This window comes from Lithobates pipiens, unplaced genomic scaffold (assembly GCF_037356315.1).
Source record: "Lithobates pipiens isolate NorthernLeopardFrog02 unplaced genomic scaffold, aLitPip1_a1.2 Scaffold_19, whole genome shotgun sequence".
In the NCBI taxonomy this organism is placed as follows: Eukaryota; Metazoa; Chordata; class Amphibia; order Anura; family Ranidae; genus Lithobates; species Lithobates pipiens.
Window position 1 is genome coordinate 127,016,745 of NW_027507764.1, and position 21,290 is coordinate 127,038,034.

Below are 21,290 nucleotides of genomic sequence, written 5' to 3' on the forward strand. Positions count from 1 at the left end.
TCTGTCCCCCTCCGTGCTGCCACCCCCCCTCTTCTTCCCCTCCGTGCATCTGTCCCCCTCTCTCTTCTCTGTGTCCCCCTCCATGCATCTGTCCCCCTCTCTCTTCTCTGTATCCCCCTCCGTGTTGCCACCCCCCCTCGATATCTCAGGATGGAGAGCTGAGGTAGAAGCCGGTAAACCCGGCTCCTTCATTTTCAGAATGGACAGAGTCCATTCTAGTCTAGTCCAATAACTGAAACATTGTAACCGCCTGTGATTACGATGTCTCAGTTAACGAATGGAGAGAAGCCGCTGTCTTCTCTCCATTCATTATCAGTGCAGCAGAGGCTGCAGAGAAAGAGACTGGGGAATCTCTGTCCCCAGTCCCTTTCCCTGTCTCAAATGGGAGATGTCAGAGGTCTGTTAGGACCCCTGATGTCTCACCATAGCCGCCCCCCCCCAAATAACAAAAAAAAATAAAGCATTGTAAAAAATTTATTATAAACATTCATGAACTTCTGAACAGAAAATAAAAAGTGAAGATAAAAGATATATATATATATATATATATATATATATATATATATATATTCTTTTATCTTTTAATCTTAACTTTGCAAAAAATAAGTACATAAAAATAAGGTAAGATAAAAGAATATAAGTACATACTTATATTATATATGTATGTACTAGTTATATTCTTTTATCTTACCTTTTTTTTTTATATACTTCTAATTTTTTGTAAAGTTATCCAAAGGATTAATTAGCTAATCAAAAAAAAAACACTAGATTAATTAAAAAATAATTGTCTAGTCGATGACTAATCGAAAAAATAATCGATAGATTAGTCGACAGACAAACTAATCGTTAGTTGCAGCTCTAGTACACACAACCGTTTTTTCCATCAGAATAAACTCTGACGGTTTTTCTGACAGAGTTCCGCTGAAATGGTCTTGCCTACACGCGATCACACCGCGGTGACATACAACATGTACGACGGGACTAGAAAAAGGAAGTTCAATAGCCAGTAGCCAATAGCTGCCCATGCGTTGTTTTTGGTCCATCAGAACAGCATAGGAATTGATTCAGTTGGAAAGATTTAAAAGTGTTCTATTTCTAGGTTCGTCAGAATTTTCGGAAAAAAAAGTCAGATGGGGCATACATACAATTAGAATATCCGATGATTCCGTCTGACTTTTTCTGCCGGAAAGTCCGACCGTGTGTACATGGCATTATGCTTTAGGGAGTCTATTCCACACTTCCTCCTTCTTTCCTCACAGCTTTTACTGTACAGAAGGCTTTCGGTGTACGGAGGTTAAATATTATTATCTTCAGACATAAAAAGTTAACTCTTTTCCTTTGTATAATGACCTAAAAGTGAATAACTAACTACACCAAGTTCAGTATATAGAGCACTTATATATTTATACATGTTGATCATATCCCCCCTCAGTCTTCTCTCCTCTATATAGAATATATTCAGTTCCTCTAATCTTTCCTCACAGCCGATCTCCCCCATGCCTCTTATCAGTCCAGTTGCCTACTTCTCTGCACTTTCTCCAGTTCTCTGATATCTTTTATGTCAATGGGTGCCCAAAACTGAACTGCATATTCCAGATGAGGTTTTACTAATGATTTGTATAAAATAAACTGATGTATCTCTCTCTGCAGTCCATACCTCCTTTTTAATACAAGGAAGCATTTTGCTTGCTTTAGAAGTTTCAATTTGGCCTGGCATTCTATTATTTGGTCATTGACATAGGCGTGTGCAGGGGGTGTGCTAGATGTGCCTGGGTACAGGCTAATCACTGTGTGCAGTGCCATATACCCCTGTTGCCAGGGTTTCCTCCAATGTTGCACCCCCCACCCCAGCAGTGCTGCTGACTTCCCTTCTCTCCTCTTTCCCCAGGCTCCTGCAGGGGATGTTTCAGAATGGAGAGCAGGGGAAAGGGCTGGTAAATATGTTATTTACCGGCCCCTTCCTTTTCTAATTGAACACAGTAAACACACTCACTTACTGTGTTCATTCATAACTGAAACATAGTAAACTGTGTTCACTATGCTTCAGTTTGTGAATGAACTGGAAGCCGCTCAGCACAGAGTCCTATCCCGTTCATTCACTGTCCTGTGCAACTGAGGCTTCAGAGAAAGGCATGTGTGTTTGAGCTTTGGGGTGCACTACCTAATGCAATAGGCTACGTACACCTATGGTCTATGATCTACCAGAACAGCCAAATTCTTCTCTATTATTAACTCCCCCAGCTGTTCCAAAGTTGTCCAGTTAAATAGTGCATTAAAGTGAAATTCCAGCGTATACTTAGCTAGTCTTAAAAACATCCCCTGCCCATATACTAACTAACCTAATAAAATGATGTATATACTTCCCTTTTTCAGCCCGCTCTGGTTTAGTCACACGATTCAGCTCCCCTCTGTTAGTCAGTGGTGGCTGCAGGGGAGGGGAGGAAGCAGTAGCAGGGGACTATAGGAGCTTATGGGTGATGTCACCACACCCAGGCATTCCCAGATTGGATTGAGCACTCTTTCCTCTCCCCTGCAGCTGATATAGGGAATCATGTGACACGCTGAGTATTTAAGTTTGTAGATCTTTTTCACACAGGTTAGTCAGCATTGTGTTAGGAGGAGGAAGTGGACATTTTTCAGACTAGACAGGCGTAGACAGCCCATACACAGTGCAATTTTCTTTCCTGCAGCCACAGTTTGCAATTTTTTTTTTGCACAACTCCCCATCAACACAGACAGCCCTGGCAAGGCAGTCCCTCCTGCTGAACAGTTGTCTGCTTCTGGCAAGGGGCGAGGGAAGCCCTTCCTGCTGGGAGAAGACAGTGATTATCTTTCATGGCTATAGCAGCTGCTATATCGTATGAGAATACAACAGGTTGGTTGTGGCCAAGTTGATCGAATGTTCAAATTGGTACATTTAGCCTGCGCATTAACTGTTTGAATCTCAGCCGGTTCCTGCTGAACTGGCCAAGATTCGAACCGTGTATGGCTGGCCTAAGATGGTAATTCTACTTAAGGTTGGCTTGTAAATTGGAGACATCCTGTTGGAATGTAATTACACTATATAGCTTGATGTAATATGGAAACACAGAGATGGGTTTCTTAATAGGTTAAGAAGTAAGAAATGTTTAATTACACTTTAAGCCTCAGTTCACACTATGAACTACATGTGAATCACACAGAAACTGCACTGAATTCCTGTTCAATTCACATGTGATACAGTTCAGAGCCCATTCACTTTAAATAGGTTCCAATTTCACTGTATTTCACTGTATCGCACCTTTGAAACCGCTCTGTGGGCAAACACACTGTGTTTGTGACCTGCATTTGGGGTGTTGTTAAGATTGTGCTGAAAGATCACAAGGGCAGTGCAATTTATATGCAGTATGGGAAATGCGCATGGATCGTGGGGTTTCTCGCACCATATAAGGGTGCACCTATGTTTAGAAAAAGTTAAAAAAATTATGTTATGATAATAATACAAATGTTGGTATTACCTAGATAATAAAAGTGAACCAGTGAAACATTTTTGTTAGTTTTTCTGAACAAACTCTAATGCCCCGTACACACGATCGGACTTTCCAACATCAAAACCGAGGATTTACATTCGAAGGATGTTGGCTCCAACTTGTCTTGCATACACACGGTCACACAAATGTTGGCCAACAATTCCGAACATAGTGATGTACAAGACGTACCTGATATCTCCATTACGAATGCTAGTTTTACAAGGCCGTGCTCTTCCGGCTTGTACTTGATTCCGAGCATGTGTGAACTTTTGTATACACACGATCGGAAAATGTCCAACAAAGTTTGTTGGTGGAAAATTTGAGAACCTACTAGCCAACATTTGTTGGCGGAAAGTCCGACAACAAATGTTCGATGGAGCATACACATGGTCGGAGATTTCAGCCAACAAGCTCACATCCAACATTTCCCGTCGGAAAGTCTGATCATGTGTACGGGGCATAAGAGTCCTGAACCTGCCTCTGGACAACTCTGACCTCTGCATGATCTCTGTGTGCTTTTTAATAATCTCATCCACTTAACACCAGTGTATTTTATATGAGCGATATTTCTAACACTGCCTGTAGTGATATGAATTATGAACAGTCTGTTAGTGTGAGATCTGAGAGTTCACAAGGGCATAATATTCTTCTTGCTTATTCAGCAGTTGGTTGTGACTGCCTTGTTCTACCACTTTCCCGTTCTTTACCACCGCGATGACATCAGCATTCTGCACTGTGGTGAGTCGGTGAGCAATCACTATGCATGTTCGCCCTTGCCTGGCATCATCCAGCGCTTGCTGTACAACCTGTTTACAATAAAATCAGATTTCATAATACAGGATTAAAATGTTTTGATACTGCTGTACATTTGCGAAAATCCTGCAATGCAATTAAAAAGGTGACGTACATTCAAGACAATCAAGTTTATAGTTAAGTTAAAATGAAACATCTGCAGCATTTTAAATAGTGCACCAGTTTTATGTATATAACCCACCAGTACGGTACATATATTTATTTTTAAAAGAGAAGTATGGACTTTTATTTTATTTTATAGTCTTACTTACCTAGGTGGATGCAGCATCTGTCCCCCGCCAGCTCTAACACTGAGAACCGAGCGATCTAACACCGCAGATCGATTGGTTCTCACAGCTCTCCGAGCAGAGAGCTGGTGACTGTCAATCACCGCTCTCTGCTCTGCCCACTCCTCGCTCACTGGAGAGCTGGGGAGGGGGCAGAAGAGGGCAGCTCAGCCTCTCAGCGGCTTGCCGAGAGGCTGGGCCAGGTGCCAGTCCAGGCATGTGGGTGGATCCCGACTCCATGGCCATGATCTTGCCCAAGCCTGGACCAGCTCTGTGACATCAGCAGACAGTGAACTTTAGCCCACTGTCTCCTGAAAACGGGTCACAGGAGTGCAGAACGAACTGCATTTCTGTGATTCACAGGAGAAGTACAGCAAAAAGAGCTTTGGCTGTACTTCTCCTTTAAAGGATAAGTTTAACTTTGGCAACATGTAACATGTTCCCACTGCTTCAGCCATTCCCCAACCACGATGCCTCTAGTGACAGAGAGCCAGGGATCTTCTCCCTGAACTCGCTGCCAAAACTTAAAAAAAAAACACTCTGCTGATCCAGCCGTATCATTCATTCACAGAGTTCTATGAATGTAAGAACTACACGTACCAACATCCTTTGTGGTCGTCAGCTATGTAATTCTTAATGAACTACCAGGGAGCTGTTGAGCATTCTAGGTAGTGCATTGATTATTCTTGTCACTGCGTAACTGCCTGCTAGTATGATGTACAATCTCGTTTATACAGATAGTCTGCAGGAGTCCTACATTGCAACCCGCGATCAGCAGGGTGCTTTGCAGGCTGCTTGTGAAAAAAATACACATTTTTTTACCTGCAAAAAGATGTGCATTCATTTTTCGAATTCTTTTTCATATACAGTGTACCAAAATACCAGGGGGACTGAGCTAGAGGAAGATGCAAAATAACAAGGGGACTGAGCTAAAGGAAGATGCAATACATGGGTCCAACACACAGATTAGTATCCAGAGGAAGTTAATGTGTTGTTGCTATGGACTACAGTGTTTCTGTCATTGAGTAATGCCGCGTACACACGATCAAAAGATCCGGTGGAAAAGTCCGGCGAACTCAAGTCAATCCCCCCGTGTGTAGCCTCCGGCGGACTTTTTTTTACCCAAAAGAACAGCGGACTTAGAAAGTAGTTTTGCACTCCAATCTTCCCATCGGACTTGCATTTCGGTGGACAATCCAGCCGTTGGTATGCCAGTCCGCCGTTGAAATTACTGTAGTAGTCATTGCTTCTGCAGTGGTCACTAGCTACTGGGTCCAATGCCAAGTGGCTGCCTTGCTCTTTACTAAACAAAGGAGGTCACCTGCTTGACATGGGTGTCTTTCAGAGGACACTGCATTTTTATAATGAATGCAAAGTGTTTTCTGATTGGAAGAGGTGGAGATTGTGACATCATGGCCCTGCCTCTCCACTGTGTCCAATCAGAGTGGTGCCAGTGCCAAGTGAGCAACCTCAGGTATTTACAATTCAGCAGGGCAGTTGATTGGCACAAGTCGCTCCGTTAGTGGTGATCATAGTAGTTGTGATGCTTACCACAGAGATTTCTAGTTTCCACGGGGATTCCACAGGTATGGCACATACATACTTAAATTGTTCCAAGTTGTGCTTTTTTTCTCAGAGAATAGGTGCATGAACTCTTCCCTTCTAAGTCACTTTGTGTTTCTGCCCCCTACCCACCTCTGAGCACTGACCCTTGGTTCTGCCTCTACCCACCTCTGAGCACTGACCCTTGGTTCCACCCCCTACCCAGCTCCCATCATGGCCCCCTTTTGGAGAATACAGAGCCAAAAATCAGTTTGTAAATAATGTGTATGGAATTCAGTAATAACACGAAAAGCAATAAAATAGATCCCCTGCAGCCAGCAGCATTGGCCCCCAGCAGCCAGCAACGGTAGACTCCTCCCTAAACAGTGGATCCCTTCCAGAAACAATTCACCCCCAGTAACAAATGATCCTCCACCAGCAACAATAGATTTCCATGCAAAAAAAACATCACCTTCAGCAACAGTAGATATCCCGGCATCCAGCATCAGTAGACCCTCCATTACACCACAGCACCCTTGCCATTGCATACATTCAGTGCTAGAAGTGCCGGAACTAGGTTCCCCTGTGTTCTCGCTAAAAGAAAAGCCCCTGTTCCAAGGGAGACCAATGTAAAGATTGCCATACCTACGTTTTAAGCCCTGCCCCTCCTGCCGTTATGCTTCATTCCGTCAGTCAGCTGGCAAATTTAGCAACACTGCTCCCTGCCGGGAATATTGCATTTGACGAAACGATCATTGAAATGGTTGCCTCTGTTACAAATGCAAAAAAAGCATTCACCATAGTATGTGACATCTACCTTTTTTTTACTCTTTATCCACTCCACTCCAGCAAGACTTTTACCTTCTCTTTAGGTTCATTTTAATAAGCCCATTCTTGTTCAATGTGAAAAAAGGATTACAAACTTTTATTATAGCTCAGTCTAAAACTAAAAACTTGTTTAAGATTCCTTCTTTTAAATATCTGTACAGGTTTTGGAACATTGCATGTAGCATTATTTTATAATATTTATGTTATGCATGAGAAACTAATATACATAGACCTTCAATTATTATAGCACATTATGTATTACCTTTTCACTTTCAGTGTCAAGAGCAGAAGTGGCTTCATCCAGCAGTAAGATTTTAGGCTTCCGAACAAGAGCGCGGGCAATGGCAATCCTTTGCTTTTGTCCACCTGAAAGCTGGGCTCCCTTATCACCGACCCGTGTGTTATACCCCTGCGTTGTTAGACACGCACAAAAGTTTATTTAAAAAATATTAATAGGAAAAAGTTAATTTAACTAGCAAGAACTAAATTATTTACTTCTGGTAGGCTCTCGATGAAGGTGTGAATGTTGGCTGCTTTGGCTGCTTCTTCAATCTCCTCCTGGGGAACAATTCTACTATTGTCTCCATATTGAATATTCTCGCGGATAGAGAAGTCAAAGAGAACTGGCTCCTGCAACACTATGCCAAGCTGAGACCTCAACCACTTTAAATTAAGAGATTTAGTATTGATTCCATCGACAAACTGAAACACAGAAATCTGGGTTATCCTGGAAGGCTAAACTATAGGAAATAAGCAAACTATTAAGTGCCAAAGCATGCACGGCAAGTTGTATCATTAGGACATCATTGTCAGTACCCCAGCATGCACAGGCCAGTTATGTCCACATGTTGTAACTGTGTGCCAAAAGTCCTGATGTGTTATACTGAGATCAGTGGTGTATTTTGGTTTTGTGCTGCCCTAGGCAAGCCTAAAATCAGGTGCCCCCATTTAAATTTGTCTCACCCCTTCCTGTTTAAGATCCACCTCTTCACCTGTCAGCACTCCCTTACATCCAGGGTTCCCACAGTTCTCCCTTACACTGCCATTCCTCAGTCCCCCGCAGTGTAGGGCACTACAATTCCCAGCATAGCAGACTGCCATTCCTTACTAAGGCAACCCACTACACTGGGACTTTTAGTGCCCTCTTTAGGGGACTGAGGAATGGCAGTCCACTATGCTGGAACTTGTAGTGTCCTCTGTAGGGGACTAAGCAATGGCAGGCCACCATGCTGGGACTTGTAGTGCCCTCTGTAGGGGACTGAGGATTCCTCAGTCCCCCTTTAGTCTAGGGCACTACAAAACCAAGCATAGCAGGCTGCCATATCTTAGTCCTGGCACTCTTGCATTGTGCTGCCATCAGTACCCCAGACCCCCCACACACAACACGAGGAGACCACAGCAGCAGCCTGCTCCCTCCCTTGCTGCCTTACACTGATCCCTCCCCACTCTTCCCTTACATGATCAGTGTCCTCAAGGCAGGTCCCCCTCCAAAATCGGGGCAGCATGTCTCTTTTTAGGGCTGGCAGAAGGGAGGCGGAGCATGTTGGGACAAAAAGAGGAGGTTACGCATGTGTGAGCACTTCATTTTGACGGGTCGGGCATCAGGTAGGATTTCCCTATGTAAAACGCAAATTTTACTGCCCTCCCCCCTCTTGGCACCGTCAGGGAGCTTCTTAAGCTGCCTATGGCTTACGCTGGTCCTGCTTGTGATGTCCCTTCTGCCTTGGAGTGGTGCCAACCCCCTGAAAAATGACACCCAAGGCAAACACCTGATTGCTTTGCGGTAGATATGCCCCTGACTGAGGGCAGGGTGTAATTTTTAATGAGAGAAGACAACCTATCCATAGCTGTAATGAACTCAGACGCCTCTCTTCAAATTCAGCGATTTAGTTATAGCCCATTTCTCTGAAAACAACTGATGGTAATACACTTCTCTAATGTGAAAAGGCCTGGAGCCACTAAACGCATCAAATTACTTTCTTTCTTCTTTGACCATTGCATAGAGATTTTTCAAGTGTAGTCCTAAATGACTGGATCCTCATTTCACTGCCACACTGGACCATAAATCATGGTTGAATGAGTCGTGGTTTAGTTTTACTAGTTGTTTTAATAAGAAAATAAAGGAATATGATTGTTTCTGTGATTTCTTAAACACAAGTTATGAATGTGATTATGAATGTGAATATGAATGTCCATGGCTTCACTGAGCAGGGCCTTGAGCAGTTTTCCTATATCAGTGATTATATGTACTGTATGCCTGTACATGAATCTTAGAAAATAGAGAAACAGAACTAAAAATTATCATACAAAAAATAGTTAATACTTCACACATATAGCCTACTAACATTGTTATAATTGATGCAAATAACACCATTTACACATATACGAATAAACATGTATATATCGGCAAACCTCTAAATACAAAGTTTAAATTCAAATTTCAAAGTGTAAACCCGTTCAGTGAGTTCTCTATACCAAACACCCCTGCCATACACTATACAACCTCCTGATTATTTACTTTTCTCCACTGCATTCAAACAATACAAATTGGTCAAGAATGATTGGAAAAGAGCAGCATCTCTTTAATGACGTAATCTGTGTTCTGTTCCAATCAAGAAGCACTATTTGTGTGATTTGCAGTACTGGTAAATTCAGTGAATCCCGACTGCATTGCAATTTCCTCTCTTTGTCTGTATGTAGATATGCAGTGTATTACAGGAGGCTAATACAAAGGCTGGCTGGGGTACTTTTTTTCTAAATAATATGTAATAATAATAAAATGATTGGAAAAAAATTTGATAAATGAATGACTGTAATATATTGGGGTGGTTATAATCTGCTTAAATGTACACTTGAAAAATGCAAGCCTCCAAGTCAGACAAGGGGTGGCTAGGTTAAATTTCCAATTGTATATATTTTGTAGTAGATGTGTAATAAAATATTTTACCACTTGTCCTTCTATAGGGTCATAAAACCTCTCCAGTAGCTGAATCAAAGTACTTTTTCCACAGCCGCTGCTCCCCACTAATGCCAGTGTCTGGCCTTTAGACACTTTAATACTGAGTCCTTGGAGAACATGAACATTTGGTCTTGTTGGATATACAAATCTAAGCTTGTCAAATTCAAGATTTCCCTCCAACTCATCCTTAAAAAACAAAGACAGAAAATATACAGTGTTATCAGCAAAGTTTAATATCTCAGCAGACTTCAGTTATACAAAAATGAAAGACAAAGTGAAAACAGTTTTTTTTTTCTTGTACCTCTCAGTTCTATTCTTGTCAATCTATTTTATTCATCATTAAAGAAGCCCTTTAATAAATATTGTTAAAGCGCTTGTTAACTCAAAAAAAAAGAAAAACACCTAAAAAACCTGGCTGATCCTGCCTGGCTATACCCTTCCCCCTGTATGCTTACTCTGATATATAAGGATTGCTGAGCTCTGACACCGGAGTCATCCGTACGTACCTCCGTCATGCGCTGCCCTGCTCTCCTGTGTCTCCTCTGCCCTCCTCCTCCCTCCCCTCCCTGTCTGCTTGTACCAGTGTACCCCCCCCCCCCCAGTTCCCCAGTTCCTGCTGCTCTCATATCTGCAGCTAAATCCTCCCACCCTCTCTGTACTATAATAATAAATGTTCCTGTGTAATGTAAAAAATATGCCGATTTGTACCTATATGACTGCGGCTCCTGGCGCTCAGCCGATTCCTCGTCTCTCTCTCTCCTCGCTCCCGCTCCTCCCTGGCTGACGTCAGCGGGAGGGCTCATCCCCGCCCACTGGAACTGTGAGCCGACAAGTCAGCTGAACCCCTGAAACCGGGCTTATATAGGTACAGATCGGCAGATTTTTTACAATACACAGGCACAGGGACATTTATTATTATTATGGTACAGGGGGGGGTGGGAGGGTTTGAAAGAAGTTGGTTAACAAACACTTTAAGGAGCACAGTTAGGCTAGGTTCACACAGGTGGGAGTGATCTGCAGTGGATTTGCTGCCTCCTAAATCCCTGTTGATCTTTGCTTTTTATTTTTTTATAAAAATTTTCCCAGTGGTGTGTTTGGCTCACATCGTGGTCATATTAACTATAATGGGGGAGTTCAACAGGTGGTGCCACCTGTCAAACTTAGCAAGCCAAGTTAAGTTTGCCATGGCTGCCATGCCTTTCTTTGCATGTGTGTGACCCCTTCTAGTTGCCTTGTTAGGCTTTTCGGTGAGTGGTCAGGGGCAGTAAAAATGCAGCTGAACTGCCTGTTTTTACTGTCTGTGTAAACAAGGCCAAAAGGAAGACTAGGATTACTTACTATTTTCTCTTAAGCCTCCTCAGTTTACCTTTGTGTTTCACATGGAGTAACAAATGACAAAAGGTCAAATGATCGTACTACATTTTCTTTAGTGCTGCCAAAAATTGCAATTAAATGAAAATTGTTAGGGTCCTTTCAAACAGGCGGCCAGGGGGGAGTAAAAACTTGGGGCAATTGATCCACTTTTTTGGTGCTGCTCGGGGGTGTACACATTGCTATGGCTGCATGCCATAATTAACGCCAATTCTTTGCTAATGGAGACTAGTAAGGTTTATCTCTAGAGTTTCTACAGGCCCAAGCCTATGTGATGCTACAATCTGGTCTACTAAAACTAGGTAAAGTTGCTGTTCCCTAAATAACCAAAAAAGCATTATTCCCACCTTTTTCTGCTGGTGGGGCATATTATGAATTGATAAAAAGCTCAGATTTTTTTAAATGATTACATTTAATAACTTTTTTAGATTAATTATGTCCTCTCTAGTATACTCTCTCAGGGCAGAGGAACTTGACCTCTTAGATGAGAAGCCATGAGAATTGATGTTTTTATGAAGATTGAAATGTTGTTTCCTGGCTGAGCTGACACTAAACCACAACCACCACCACAGGACATGAATGGAGAGGATCTGATTTCATATTTCGAGTCCTCCTCATTTATATTATTTACTATTTCTGTCATGAGGAATCACTATCACATTCTTACTTAAAATTGCTGCATTTCCCTGTGATGGCCTCGTGGGCTTTCTCAAGATTGTCTGTAGTAATAATTTATATGTTAGCTTGTAAAATCCATAAGAAGTTACATCTATTATGATTTTCCTTTCATTCTCCACAAGTTCAATTTATTTTTTAGGAAGTATTCTAATTACTATTGCATAAAGAAACACATACATCTAATTTTTTTAGAAATAAATCAAACTTTCTTAACAATGTCGCAACTGAGTGAGGGTAAGTTTAAGAAGCAGTATCATAAATATCTTTAATGGAAACCACACATGAGTATTTCTGTTTAACAACAAAATATGATTTATAAAAGTAGGGAGTAAGATTCAGACCTTGTTTCCCAAAGGCTCACAAAGCCTTAGAACAGGGGTCTTTAAACTTTGTAAACAAAGGGCCAATTGACTGTCCTTCAAACTTAAGGGGGGGCAGAGTAGCCAGTATGAGTAGAAAATGCCATAGTGGGATTAAACATTTTTTAGTGGAGGGAGGACTAGTCCTCCATAATTGGTATTAGTGGGAGGAATAGTGCCCCATCATTGGTATTAGTATGAGGAATTGTGCCTAATTGTTTAAATCAGTGGGAAGAATTATGCCCCATTGTTGTTGTCAGTGGAAGGAATGGTGCCTCCTTGTTGGCGTCAGTGGGAGGCATACTGTAGTGCCCCAAGGGTCGGATAAAGGCAGGCAAAGGACCGCAGTTTGGAGACCATTGCCTTAGAAGGTAGTTGAACATGAAGCCACAATCTATTCTATCCAATGCATTATTTTTCTGCACTGGATCTGTGGGAGCTATGGACACATTAAATTACACTGCAAACACTCATACCCCAACACCTCTGTTCTCACTTAACCTGTCTCTTAACCTGTCTCTCCTCTCTCTTAAGCACTTTTCCACCAGAGCCATTTTTTCATTTTTGTACACATATTAAAATGTTTTTGTATGTAGGTGCATTCGATGCATTTAATTATGTTTTTTGTGCATGGGGACAGGGGACTCTAAAAACAATTTGTGGTTGACTTACTAAAGGCAAATTTACTGTGCAGTTGCTCCAGAGCTTAGTAAATTAGGTAAAGTTTCACTTTGCAAAGAATACTAAATCACATGCAAGGAAAATAAAAAAAACAGCATTATTGCTTGTACATGATCGGATGATAGAAATCAGCAGAGCTTCCCCTCAGATCTGAGCAAATATACTTAAAGTACACTTGCAGTCAGGGCTGTTAGAAATCATGGGGCCCTGTACAGCCCCCACCCCCCCCCCCCAAACCTATCAAAACAATATGTTCACTAAAAATACACCAAAATCATTATTAGTGGACACAAACATAACATAATTTACTAAATTCCTGCACACCTATCAGATTAGGACCTGCAACTACATTTATACAACCGCTGTATTCTCACAGAGTAACAAATGGCTCGCACCCTACAAACATTTATGAACTGAAGCATAGTACACACAGTTTACTATGCTCAGTTTTCAATGGACACAGGAGTGATCGGTACTGATCACTCACTTTGTCCATTCAAAAAGGAAGGGGCCTCTTCCTCCGCTCTCCATCCTGATAATTGCCCTGTACTCAGGGCAGCCGGCAGTGCTGTAGGAAGGGGCAAGAGAGCACAGTGACGGGGGGGGGCACATGGGGGAAAAAGAAGCAGGCAGAACAGGAAGGGGGATCGGTGTGGGGTAAGCAATTACAGAAATGATGTATTTGTGTCTTTCCCTGCAGCAGCTGCAAGCCAGTGGGAGGGAGAGAAACCAGCTTCCAGCTGCTGCAGAGAGCTGCACAGGGCATTCTTCTGTAATTGCCTATCTGCCCAGCTGCACTGACCACCCTGCTGTTTGTACCCCGGTGTTCCTGGGACCCCTACAGGAGGACTGTTGGTCCCCCTCTATCGGCTGACAGAATATTTGCCTTTAGTACATCAAATTCCTAGTGTTTTGCTATCACATTGGAGGCTGATATATAATAACATAGTAGACTAGAAATTACTAGAAATGGGTCCTCTTTAAGGAGACATCAGGGATATTTTAGATGTCTTATGCCACCTGTGAACCCCACTGAAGCTGATCAAGTAGAGATTGAACCCGAAAATGATAATTTGTTTTTTTTTCACCAGAGGTGGGGGGAATCAGCAAATTAATGTTTACTGATCTCCCTCTGTTCCACCCACCATGCCCTTCCCAGGCTCACATGAGGGTAAGCAGAGCTCAGGATATTTGAAGTATGTAGTTGGGGGATATAAAAGTGATTGGGTGGCTGTAACTTCCAACAGAAAGCTGACAGTTGGTTTAAAAGTAGTAAACACCGTCCTGGCTACTATAGTAGCTAGGAATGTGTCTAAAACCCCTTGCTATCAGCTGCAGTTTACTGTATAAACAGCTCTGATAGACAAGTGGTTAAAGTGTTCTTTTTTTTTTTTTTTTTAAGGCAATGTAGCACCCTGGAGTTTAGGCAGGGTTGCTCCTCACAAATTTACTTGCCAGGAGTAGTTATCCTGGTTGATTGCTAGAGATCTATTGATTTCTTCCTAAGTTTGGACTTGTTGCACTTTTCTCTTCTACCACTAAGTGGCCAGGTACTTGGTGTTTAGGGATGAGCTTCGAGTTCGAGTCGAACTCATGTTCAACTCGAACATTGCCTGTTTGCCTGTTCACCGAACAGCGAACAATTTAGGGTGTTCGTGGCAAATTTGAAAAGCCGCGGAACACCCTGTACAAGTCTATGGGAGAAATCTAAAGTGCTAATTTTAAAGGCTAATATGCAAGTTATCGTCACAAAAAGTGTTTGGGGACCCGGGTCCTGCCCCAGGGGACATGTATCAATGCAAAAAAAAGTTTTAAAAACTGATGTTTTTTCGGGAGCAGCGATTTTAATAATGCTTAAAGTGAAACAATAAAAGTGTAATATTCCTTTTAATTTTGTACCTAGGGGCTATGTATAGTATGCCTGTGAAGGGGTGCATGTTTCCTGTGCTTAGAACAGGTCCCTGCACAAAGTGTCATTTCTGCAGGGAAAAAAAAGTCATTTAAAATCACTCGGCTATAATGAAAGGGGGTATCTCAGCCAATAGGCAGGGGTTTTCGTGAATCCATTGGCCTGCTGGGAGAGCCTATATATTCAGGTGACGTCAGGTGATTGGTGTTTTGATTGGTGTTTTGTGCCACCTGGATGGCTGTCTGGGTGAACGTGTGTTGTACTTCCCAGGATGCTAGGTCAGAGATTTGGCCTATCCCAGGCACATCTGGCTGCTAGGCTGTCTGAAGGCCTATCCAGAAGCAAGAGAGCAGCACAGTGTTGGGACTGCGGCTTGCAGTCCAACCGAAAGTGATGGTTCTTCCTGCAGGAAAACCTGTCATGGTCAGAGGTAGAGGGGAAGCTGTATAATAATAACAACAGGGACCAATAAGGGACTGTCCGCCTTATTACCAGGGACCACAGTGAGTAACTGAAGCAAGTGCTGGAGCAGTATTCTCACCAACCGGGTACGGTGAAGAATCGGGAAACCTAAGTGGGAATCAAGCCAGGGACTCAGCCAGCGGAGGTGACCCTTGCAGAGCAGCCTTGTGTGTCAAGCTAGGGACAGAGCAGGCCAGCGTGGGTGAAGCTTGAGAGGTATCTAGAGTGCCAAGCCAGGGACCCAGCAGAAAAGCGGGGGTGACGCTTGAGGAAACTATCACCGTGAAGATTGAAGGCGCTCAAGGATTAGTGAATCAGTGGGTGTAGTGAGAGACCGGGAGCTCGGTGTGCTGAAGAACTGCAAGGAGTGATTATGGTGAAAGTGAAGGAACTGTTAAGCCTTCTGTTTGGAACTGTTAAAGACTGTTGCCATAGGGGACAACATTCCAAAACATGCAGATGTGGCATCTTGCTGGATGCCTTTCCCTGCATGGCTGTCCTCCTATTGAAGTCTCAGAGTCTGCTAATTAATCTTTCAACTACCTAAGGGTGTCCTGGCCCTAACTCTCTCTCTCCCAAAAAGATTTGTTAAGAGAAATAAACTTTCTTTGCATCCAAGAGGTGTTTGGAGCCCAATAACTTTAACAACAATACACCCACCATGCCCCACAACCCACTACATACAGAAGGATGTCGGCTATGCCTGGTAGTGGAGGTTCTCATTAGACCAAAATGAGGCCTGGGACCTTCCTACAGAAAAATTTAAATAATAATGTTCAGTACATATCTGCAATTCATGCACATTTCACATCTTTTGTCCAATGCTGACTTCTTGTGACTCATTCCCTGCACAAACCCTTCACTGATGCATTTTACTCTTAAGAGCTTAGTCGTAAACTCTTGAAAGTGAAAAGCGTGAAAGATGCGAGTCTATGTGGATTGTGCCATGACAAAAATTTTTTTTAATTATCATGAAACCAGAACTTGGTTGGCAAGTCTAACAACCAGTGTTGTCAGACATGCCTGAGTTCTCCTCTGCTGTACTTCAACACATCCCTGCCATGGTAAATTCCCCCCAGTGCTTCAGAATACAGTTAATTACCTACTGCTTTTAAAGAGAAATACTTTTTGTATTTATGATATCAGGTAGTGTTTACTAATAGAAGTATATGTTCTATAGGAATAGAATAAAATAATTCTTATTTACCAAAGTATTTCCTTCTTCGCTGTAGATGTCTATAGCTGGTTTTCTGTCCAGAAGTTGAAAAATACGATGAGCTGATGCCTTTGCTTTTCCAAAATCTGGTGCAAAAGAATTTGATTGCCCCACACTTATAGCTGCAAACATAATAGCTGAAAATACTCTACAAAAACATGAAAAAGAAACCATAGTTTATTAGTCAACCTTAAATGGATATATTCTGTATAGCAACATCAATAGCCAACAGCAATCATAGACCTTTGAGTTTTGTTCAGCCGGTATACATAATCCAACTACCCACTGTGACCACATTAGCTTGTTCATAAAAATACAATCGAGCAGAGATGGATGGGGGGAGTAGATGAGACAACAGGGAAATAACATTGAATAGGAGAGATCATATAACTTGCCCAGTCAATTGGACATATATAGGGTGAAATGTTACAGAGGGAAAGTCCTATGTGGGACTGTAATGTGCTCTGTCTGACCTGACTCTTGTTGAGTTAGTTGAGGGCTGGGTGGACTCATTTGGTCAGCACCCAGAATTTGAGAGGCAAAGAATTTTTATACAGGCTTTGAGCAGTGGCATTCTCTACATGTCTGCCATGGGCATATGTACAGGGTTCGCCATTGCGACATGGCCCCATGCTCCAGGGGCATAAAAGAAAGAAAAAAGGCACCTCAAAAGTGCAGTGGTTAAAAGTTTTTTTACCGACACAATGTGATTAAAAACACAAGATAGTAAGAGGTCCCATTTCACCTGTAGTAAATCTTTTAACCACTGCACGTAAAGGCACCTTTCTCTTTCCTTTATGGCTCTCCAGAACTGCTTCTTCTCTACAAAGTGTTACCTTCAATGCCATCTCTAAACTGCTAAAAAGGACCAGATACCCAGCCTCTACAGAGTGCCCTTATCTCCCCCATGCTCCAAGGGGCCCGTGCAGTCCCCCTGTACAACTGGATTGGAGGGCAGCAGGTGGAGCAGCATGTAGAAGAACCAATCTCTTCATGTAGCCGCTGAATGCCTTCTTCTCCTCCTCGTCCTTTTGCAGACATTCAGTGGATGGAGGAGGGAAATGGAGGGCACCATCCCTCTATCCCTGTCCTGCTGCCCTGGGCCCCTGTGTATTTCCCTTGCCCCCCTCACCCCCCCTCCCATTTTCTCGCCAGCTGCTGCAGGGCATCTATTAAGATTGAGAGCAGGGAAGTAAATGTATCATTTTCCAGCCCCTTCCTTGTCTTAATGATTAGAATCAGTGATCAGAACCGATCACTGACTGTTGTTTTTTTTTTTTTATTATTCATTCATAGCTAAGGCCTAGTAAACTGTGTTTATGAATGAATGGAAGCTCTGTACAGAGATATTCCTGTACATTCATTTTGTGCAGCTGAGGCTGCAGAGAAAGGGATGATGAATCTGTCCTCAGTCCCTTTCTCTGTCTCAAAAGTGAGACATCAGCGTTCTGTTTAGAACCCTGATATTTCATCAAAGCCCACCAATGGGGGTCCTAAAAAATAAACAAAAATGTTATTGTATAAACAAAAGCAAAAAATACAATTTAAATAAAATTGTAAAAAATAATCAAAAAAAAATAACAAAAATAAAAAACTACTGACACCAGTGGCAGAACTTCCATGGTCACAAAGGTTGCAATTGGGACTGGTTTCTTGGCATTTTGCCACCACAGGGGGACCCCAAGATGGCAGGAAGGTGGCCCACTGCGGGACCATAATAAAGGGACCCATGATGGGATTAAAGGGCCCTGGGATCAGTGGAAAGGGCTCAGGGGCCGTTCATGGTTTATTGCACTGGGGCCCTGAAGGTTCTAGTTATGCCTCTAATGTCTACAGTTACACAGATTTATAGGTCATAGATGTGGGTGTTTTTTTTAATGACACAAATTTGTAGCTAAACTTCAGGCAAAGAGCTAAACAATAAAAAAAAAAACACACACTAACTGCAACCAGCACACAATAAGTCCCAGCTTGCCAAATTCCAGTCAGCCAAGTTCAAAGAATCCACTTAGATGAGGGCACACATCACAAGGAATGGTTTCTAATAGGCTTGTATTCTCGTGAGATCCAGAATAGATCCAAACCAGCTCAGAAAACAGCAAAACAGAAGCGCAATCCCAATGTAGTTTATTAAAATGCAAATCAAAGCTCCCTTACATCAGGGTATTCCAGGGATAAGCAGGATTATATGGCCAGCAAAGGGGAAAAGTTTCTTCACAGTAAGAGCTGTGAAAATGTGGAATAGACTCCCTGCAGATCTGGTTCTGGCCTGCTTAGTGGATTGCTTTAAGAAGGGCCTGGATTATTTCCTAAGTGTACATAATATAACTGGGTACTAACATTTATAGGTAAAGTTAATCCGGGGAAAATCCGATTGCCTCTCGAGGGATCAGGAAGGATTTTTTTCCCCTGCTTTAGCAAATTGGAGCATGCTCTGCTGGGGTTTTTTGCCTTCCTGTGGATCAACTGTGGGTATAGAAATTCCTACACCAAAGCTATTGGCTACTAGCGTGAACGTAGTCCCGTCGTAACTAAATAACATCATCACGTCGGATTTTCCGTCAACTTTGTCCGACCGTGTGTATAAAACAGTTTCGGACAAAATCCGTCGGACAAAATCCATCGGATTTGGTTGTCGGAATCTCCGACCGTGTGTACAAGGGCAAGCCCTTGTACACATGGTCGGAGATTCAGACGGAATGTGTCCGATCAGACCGTTTTGTCGGATATTCAGACTCTGTGTGGTCTCCATCGGAATTCTCTACACATGATCGGAGTATGTCCGATCGGAGCATTTTGTCGGAAAATTTTACCAACAAGTTGGAACTTGTTGGTAAAATTTTTCGGCAAAATGCTCCGATTGGACATACTCCGATCATGTGTAGAGAATTCCGATCGGACAAAGTGCCATGCATGCTCAGATCAAATTCCTACATCAAAGCTATTGGCTACTAGCCTGAACATAGTCCCGTCATAACGAAATAACGTCATCACGTTCTGAACGATTGGATTTTCTGACAACTTCGTCCGACCGTGTGTATGCAACAGTTTCGGACAAAATCCGACGGATTTGGTTGCTGGAATGTCCGACCGTGTGTACAAGGGCTTAGAGTTGTGTTTGGGGTTGTTGGAATACTGCCCTGTGGCCCAGTCTCCGACGGGAGGGGATAATGCTCTGCTTTAATATGTCACAGTACATGTTGGTATTCATGGTTCCCTCAATGAATTGTACCTCCCCAGTGCCGGCAGCACTCATGCAGCCCCAGACCATGACAATCCCACCACCATGCTTGACTGTAGGCAAGACACACTTGTCTTTGTACTCCTCACCTGGTTGTCACCACACATGCTTGACACCATCTGAACCAAATATGTTTATCTAGGTCTCTTCAGGCCACAGGACATGGTTCCAGTAATCAATGTCATTAGTCTACTTGTCTTCAACAAACTGTTTGTGGCCCTTCTTGTGCATCATATAGAAGAGGCTTCCTTCTGGGACGACAGCCATGCAGGCCAATTTGATGCAGTGTGCAGCGCATGGTCTAAGCACTCACAGGCTAACTCCCCCACCCCTTCAACCTCTGCAGCTATGCTGGCAGCACTCATACATCTATTTCCCATAGACAATCTCTGGATATGATGCTGAGCACGTGCACTTAACTTCTTTGGTCGACCATGGTGAGACCTGTTCTGAGTGGAACCTGTCCTGTTAAACTGCTGTATGGTCTTGGCCACCATGCTGCAGCTCAGTTTTAGGGTCTTGGCAATCTTCCTATTGCCTAGGCCATCTTTATGTAGAGCAGCAATTGCTTTTTTTCAAATCTCAGAGAGTTATTTGCCATGAGGTGCCATGTTGAACTTCCAGTGACCAGTATGAGAGAGTGAGCGTGATAACACCAAATTTAACACATCTGCTCCCCGTTCACACCTAAGACCTTGTAACACTAACAAGTCACATGACACCGGGGAGGGAAAATGGCTTATTGAGCCCAATTTGAACATTTTCACTTAGGGGTGTACTCACTTTTGTTGCCAGCAGTTTAGACATTTGACTGTGTGTTGAATTATTTTGAGGCAACAGCAAATTTCCACTGTTATACAAGCTGTACAACCACTACTTTACATTGTAGCAAAGTGTCATTTCTTCAGTGTTGTCACATTAAAAGATATAATAAAATATTTACAAAAATGTGAGGGGTGTACTCACTTTCGTGAGATACTGTATAATATACATTAAAAAAATGTCCTACATAAGATGCATTTTTGATTTCCTAATATTTTGTCTCTAAATAAGCAAATAAAGGTATCCAGATTCTAATATTAGGCAGCTCTGGGCCCTGTCCACAAATCCAGGGCTGAATGGCATAGCAGGTATCTGCTGGTCAATATTTCAGCATAACTATTTACTGTTTGCCAGGCTGATACAAACACCTGTAAATCAAATACTTACATAAAAACATTTTCAAAATGCATGTAGCAGCGTACTATGAGCCAGGCCCCAAATCTGAATACTGCTGCGTTCACAAAGTAATTCATGGACTGTGCAATGGCGTACGTTATTCCATAGAGAGGAGCTTTATTAAGAGAATCTCTATCAGAATAAAAACAAATAATAATCAAAATATTAGTGATGCTTTATATTTTTCTATTGGACAATAATAATTAATGGGCACCTGTGGCCATACTATGGACATTAA

The 21,290-nt window shown here is 42.5% G+C and overlaps 1 protein-coding gene across 1 annotated transcript in view; it reads right to left on the reverse strand.

The window, feature by feature from the left end:
• Positions 1-1,118: 1,118 nt before the first annotated feature.
• LOC143996276 (ATP-dependent translocase ABCB1-like) overlaps positions 1,119-21,290 on the reverse strand; it is a 142,108-nt gene continuing 121,936 nt past the window's right edge. Inside the window, exons 24-29 of the mRNA XM_077491246.1 lie at positions 21,044-21,184; positions 16,585-16,741; positions 9,906-10,103; positions 7,454-7,660; positions 7,221-7,367; positions 1,119-4,315 (exon numbers count right to left, since the gene is read on the reverse strand). Of these exons, the coding sequence (XP_077347372.1) occupies positions 4,118-4,315; positions 7,221-7,367; positions 7,454-7,660; positions 9,906-10,103; positions 16,585-16,741; positions 21,044-21,184 (1,048 nt within the window). The 3' untranslated portion in view covers positions 1,119-4,117. The remainder of the gene's footprint in view (positions 4,316-7,220; positions 7,368-7,453; positions 7,661-9,905; positions 10,104-16,584; positions 16,742-21,043; positions 21,185-21,290) is intronic.